Raw genomic sequence first — 6,842 nt, 5'->3', positions numbered from 1 at the left:
GAAAGCCTATTTTTCTGAACCTATAGGAATTTTTTTAAATTTTTCAGGCTGATCTGGATGTTTTTAGAAATCTCTGAAACTTTCTAGAATTTTCTGGAATCTTCTAGAAGTTTATAGAAATTAGCAAGATTAGCATGACTATACAAGATTAGCAAGATCAGCATGACTATATAAGCTGTCTGATTGAGCAATGCTAATAATTATATATGAATCTGTATTTACCAGATGGCAGTCAAATAATATAGAAGTACCATAGCAGTTATATTTATTATCATCGCCTTTCAGAAATATATTCAAGTATTATCTTTGATCATAATGTCCTATAAGAAAGTGATTCCACTACTGAAAGGAACAACTAATGAAACTAAAACAATTTTACGATTCACGTAGGATAAGAAAAACTATTCCACTTGAAGAACAATTACTGGATTGTTCTACTATGAAGAACAATTCAGTGAAAGATAACTGCAGGATACCATTGAATTGTTGGTTCTATCTGTTTCTGGGAGAATACATTAAAGGGAGACCAGAACTCATAAAGCAAATTGAGAAAGAAGTAACAAGTTTATGGCAAAAAAAAATTTAAATTTTCCACATTTATCAATTCAAGTCATTCAGGCAAAACTGGATCAAGTGCTGAAGACAACAAATGTGTAAAACAAAGAAAATACGAACCATTTAATGAATTTTTTGACATCACAAAAGATGGAGAATGGCTCTGCAGTGAGGAAAAAAGAATATATCTTCAGATTGAAAAAAAAGATAGAGGTATACAACTGGGAAGGCTGCTAGTTTAAAAACTATCCATTCATCCAAAAGAAGAAAAATATCACTGAAGCCGACTCCAATAACATTAACAATAACAGCAACAGTAACAACGTCAACTTCCAAATCCGAGTCTGAAGCAGAATATCAAGTCTGAAGATTTAAAGAGACAACCCACAAGTACCAGCAAGTACTACAGCAAAACCAAAACTGCAACCAAATTTTAACATCTTCAAAGTTATCAACCAGCAAAGCAGCAACCATTAGTTGACAGTTATCTCAAGATGGGATCAACATTCAGATACTTTCACAGATGGTATATTCAAATCAACTATTAACTCTTTCACACCTATATATAATATTTGTAAACAGGAAAAATGTACATACTATACTGAAAATGATATAGGGATAAAAGGCATCATATTTACACCCCATATCTATATATATTTTCAATAAAGATATCTCTACTTTTTATATAAGATATAAAAAAGTAGAGATTGTCTCTTTTTTTAAAAATGAAATACCAATGATGGCAGATACAAAGATCACGTGTCTTTTGCAATTTTTTTAATTTTTTTTTTTCAAAAATAAGTCTGACTATATGTCTTAAAAAATGTTAACAAAATACTAACCAAGACTTAAAAATACCAGTGGTGCATTCTGTGAGGAAAATAGATGAAAATAGAAGTGCTCAAACAGTGAAATAGAAGTGCTCAAACAGTGAAATAGAAGTGCCCAAGCACTTAAAAATCTTTAGGATATCAAAAATGATCATTAAATTAGCCAGGACAAGAAAAATTTAACTAAACATAATACCACAAAAAACAGTTTTATAACATAAAAGGCATAAAATTTGCACTTAAAACTATATATTTTTTAAAAGATTAATTCATAGACATATATCTTTTAAAAAAAAAAAAACTAAAATATCAGTGATAGCGGACTTTAATATCACATGACTTTTGCAAAAAAAAATTTTTTAATCAAAAATCAAACACTAAAAAAACTGTCAAATTTTAGATCATTTTAGACCCCCTCGTCACAACATTGTAACACTTAAGGGTGTGCCATGCTAGACAAGAATAAAATGAGGATAGAAAACTAGGGAAGAATAATTTCAGTATAGAATGTTTTATGATAGAAATAAAGAAACCTTATTAGAAAAGAATTTTTACAAAAGAATATTTTTTGGCAGAAATTTTGAAAAGAAACTTGAAATACTTTCTAAGAAAGAATATTTTTTAATAAACGTAAACAACTTGCTTGGAAAGAATTTTATTTAATAAATGCGAAAAACTTGCTAGGAAAGAATTTTATTTAATAAATCTAAAAACTTGCTACAACAGAATTTTATTTCATTAATCCAAAAAAACTTATTTTATTAATAAACAAAATATTTTATTAATAAAATATTTTGAATTTTAAATGAATTTTTCTGATCGAACCAAAATTAATGCGATTATAATTATTTAACATTTATTCAATTAAAAACCATAACTGTAATTACCAAATTGTGCGCAAATTCTTTCTTAAAATTTCTTTGCTAGCACGTTTTTAAAATTTCTTTTCTAAAATTTCTTTGCTAGTACGTTTTTCCAATATTTGCTAGTACGTTTTTCCAAAGTCTTTGCTAGCAAGTTTTTCATTTTTCTTTGCCAGAAAGGATATATGTATTTCTTTCTTCTTTTCTATCCTTCAATTATTCTATCCTAAAAAGTAATCATGTTTTTTTCTATCATAGCAAGAATTTTCATGTTTCTTTCCTAAAAAGGCTTTCGTGAATTCTTGTCTAGAACCGGCCACCCACTTAAGTAACAAGTTCCGTATGAGTTGTCACAAAAACACTACCTTTCCCCCTCTCTCTAAAGTATGAACTAAATTATGGACTCTTATTTCTATTACAGAGCTTTTAAAGTTAGTTGACAGCTAATTTTGAAGCGATATTGGGAATATTTATTGTTATTGTTCTATAAAATAATAGGAATTTTTATCTAAATTACTTTTACTTTTTAAACCCATTGGGAATTCTGCGGTACTCGCTGTGCCATTAACCTGGCTAACACCCTGAACATTTTTTTGATATATACAATAACGTTTTGTACTTGAAGAATAGTTAATTAAGTTTGCTACTTTATATTTATTTTTACTTAGAGTGTTATGATGTAACAATCAACTGTTAAATGCTGAGTAACTACATAATAACTCTACAATTAAAAAAATTTGGTAAATTCCAATTTTTGATTTGGAAGTGATTTTTTTCAACAAGAAAATCAAATTAATGTATCTTTAATTATTTTTGTACAAACACTCATTGATTTATGACCCAGGAGCATGAAGTCACAAAAAAGTCATAACCCTAATATATATATATATATATATATATATATATATATATATATATATATATATATATATATATATATATATATATATATATATATATCATATATATATATATATATATACATATATATATATATATATATATATATATATATATATATATATATATATATATATATATATATATATATATATATATATATATATATATATATATATATACATACATATAGATGGGTTGCTTAAGATCCTTGAACATTACACAGGACCCTAATACTATTAAATTACTATATTATTTAAAATATACTATATTATTATATAAAATATTATATAAATATACTATATTATTACATAATATATAAATTATATAAATATTTATAAAATATACTATATTTTTATATAAAAGATACTATATTGTTTAAAATTTACTATATATATCTAATACCACTTTAAAAAACTTATTTAAAAGTATTTTCACCTGTGTCTCAAAAGAAAATATAAAAATTTCAAAATTATTAATTATTTTGCTCTTAGATTATCAGCTCATCATTTTGTTAAAAATAAATGAAAGAACATTTTTTCAGAGTTTTTTTTTTGTTTGTTGGTGTTTTCAATTTCTGGCTTTTACGAAGAAGAGTAACAAAAGCAAAAAAAGCTGTATTCTATGTTTAGCGCTGTAGTCTCCTCTGTAAAACCCAGATGTCTGGCAACCCTATGAACAACACCTAAATTCTATCTGATTCCTATATTTTATGCTTAAATATGTCAGAAATGGTAAAATAGGGCACTTAGATAACCTTGCCAATTTAAGCTGACAATTTAAATATGGTTGTGTAGTGTTTTTTAAACAAGAAAATACTAGATAATTACTTATTTCACACAGTTCAGTGAAAATTAAAACAAAAGTTTTTTTGTTTTTTTTACTTATTTTAAGTAGTGATTAGTAAATTTGAGGAGTTTATTAGAAATTTTATCAACTCCTATCTAACCTAAATTTTATCAACCACTATCTACCCTAAATTTTATCAACCCCTACCTACTTTAAATTTTATTACCCCTTAGGGTAGTAGAAAGTCATATAGAATTGTTAAATGTTTCTGATATGCAAAGTAAATTAGGAATAAATTTTAAAGAGGAACTTAAATTTGGTAAACTTTATAAACATTTTTTTTAAACAATTACAATATAACATTGAACACTCGATCTCTTCTATTTTAGTAACCCTTTGAAACCGCAAGAATGTGATAGTTTATAATAAAAATATATATTAGGAACAATATATTTTCATTAAGTCATTTTTTACAAATGATAACATACATTTGTACACTGTTAATATATCTCTTAAATTAATAAGAATTTATGGTATAATACTATTAAAAAATAACCTGTGTGTCACAAGAAATTGTTGATTTTTCTTTTTTCTTTTTAAAATTTTTATTTTTCACAACAATTTCAAATGAAGGTTCTTTTTCGATTACATTGTTTATGTCTTTTAAATTATTTGTATGGTTATGGCTTATTTCATCAATAAATTCTGATGAAATTTCTTTTGGTAATATATTGTTTATTTTTACTAAACTATTTGGGCAGATATGTTCATCCTCAATTTTACTAATAGTTTTATTGAATGTGTTTATTTCTTTTTTTTTTGGCTTTTTAGTATGTAGTTGATTGTTTAAAACATATGATTTTTTGATTAATTCAGTGCAATCTTGATTAAGTTCATTGGATTTTTCATTATTAGAAACTTCATATGATTGATTAATTTCATTATTTGTAGAAACTTCACAGATATCTGATTCTTTAGAAAAAACTTCAGATGATTGTTCTTTATTTAAAGAAATGTCTAATGATTTGTTAGATTCTTTTATTATAACTACCTCAGTTGATTTATTTAATTTTTTGTACTTTTTTTTGCCTAGCTTAGCTTGTAGTGCTTTTATTTTAGCAGCTAAGTATTTATTTTTGCAAGGGTCTTGTTCTATTTTATTTGACTTTTTTGGTTCATGATATTCTTTTTGGGTGGGCTGACAGCAATGCTTTCGAACTTTATATTCTGATTGAAATTCAATAAAACAATGTTTACACTGCCATAAATAGTCACATGATCGGAAGTGTTCAACAATGTCATCCACTTGATCCATGTACTTTCCGCATTTGTAATTTTGACATATAGCCCAATTACCTTGGTCTACTTGACCGAAATACCAATTGAGCTAAAAATTAAAAAATTAAAATTAGTGACATAATGCACAAAATCCAATAAAATAATGCACAAAATCCAATAAAAACGATGGGAAAAGAAACTATACCAGAAGGTGTTTCTTCGAAAAATGTGACAGAAGGTCTTTCAAATAAAAATTGTGTTGACATTCAGGACATTTAATAAGTGTAGACTTCATATTTTCTAATAAAACTTTCTCAATACAGTTTTCCATGTGAGTAAACAACCGAGATAATCGTAAAAACTTCTCCTTACAGTCTTGTTGTGGACAGGTAAAATCGTACTTAGATAATGATTTCTCCAAAACAACAATAGGCTGCCATACAAAACAAATAACAAATTTTAAACAATCATATCAAATCTTTATTAAATTTTAATAATCATATCAAATATTTATTAAATTTTTAAACAATCACATTAACTAGTTTTTTTTATTTTGTATGACAATTTATATAATAATTATAAGTATTTATTATACTTTATAAACTTTTAAATTTTAAATTAAAAAAAATATATATATAATGGTTATATAAAATATTAAAAATTTTGAAAAATTTTGAAAACATGCTACCACATAATAAGAAAAAGAATTACATACATCTTTAACATAAGACAAAGAATTACGTACATCTTTTTCTTCTTCTGTAGTCTTGGATGTAAAATTGATTTCTAATGATTGTTTATCAGAATTTTTGATTACTTCAATAGGAATATCCTCTGCCTCATTTACAGTAACTGAGAAAAAATCTAACAAACTTCCATTATTGTGTTCACTATGATGATGCTGCATATCAGAATTTCTTTCATTTTCTTGAAGACTTGAAATTTCAATAGGAATGGAGATATTATCACGAATCATGTCTAGAGTTATTTTATTTTTTACTTTCTCAGTAGTAAAACTTGCATTAATTGGTAAAATGTCCGGTCTAGCAATAAAAATCATCATACTAATAGATTCAGGACTGCTTTTTATTGGAGAATACCTTTTTATCCGTAACTTTTTACTGCTTTTATAGTCAAAATTTGGAGTTGAATATAAAAAGTTCTGCTTTTGTTCAATACAAGGTAAATTATCTTCATTATTTTCTGTTTTCACATTGGAAATATTGCAGTTTGATTTAGACATACTGTTTCTTATAAATAAGCTTTTGGTATTATAACTTTATTAATAGTATTAAATAAAGATTTTACAGTTGTCTAAAATAAAGAATAAAAACATGAATATAAAAATACTGAATAATTTAACAAGCATTTAAAAAGTTGAAAATTCAAAAGGTAAAATCACTATTCTTTCATATCTTTGAAACATAGTAGTACACTTACAATGAAAACAAGTTAACAATACAACCATATTAATACTAAATTTAAAAAGTCTTTCAAGCCAATTGAACAAATGCACTGTGTTCATAGCAACTGTTTCTTTTATGATCTTAAATTATAAATACATCACAAAATGTTGTTTCTTTTTTCTAATAAAAAATATGTATGCATACATACTTTTTATTACATT

At 25.3% G+C, this 6,842-nt stretch overlaps 1 protein-coding gene across 1 annotated transcript in view; it reads right to left on the bottom strand.

Annotated features, from left to right (window-relative positions):
* LOC100200373 (uncharacterized) overlaps positions 1-6,803 on the bottom strand; it is an 81,945-nt gene extending 75,142 nt beyond the window's left edge. The window contains exons 1-4 of the mRNA XM_065812489.1: positions 6,656-6,803; positions 5,961-6,529; positions 5,421-5,648; positions 4,494-5,324 (exon numbers count right to left, since the gene is read on the bottom strand). Coding sequence (XP_065668561.1) covers positions 4,494-5,324; positions 5,421-5,648; positions 5,961-6,458 — 1,557 coding nt within the window. The 5' untranslated portion in view covers positions 6,459-6,529; positions 6,656-6,803. The remainder of the gene's footprint in view (positions 1-4,493; positions 5,325-5,420; positions 5,649-5,960; positions 6,530-6,655) is intronic.
* Positions 6,804-6,842: the final 39 nt, after the last annotated feature.

This window comes from Hydra vulgaris, chromosome 12 (assembly GCF_038396675.1).
Source record: "Hydra vulgaris chromosome 12, alternate assembly HydraT2T_AEP".
NCBI classification, from domain to species: Eukaryota; Metazoa; Cnidaria; class Hydrozoa; order Anthoathecata; family Hydridae; genus Hydra; species Hydra vulgaris.
This window is presented reverse-complemented; position numbering and strand designations above follow the sequence as displayed.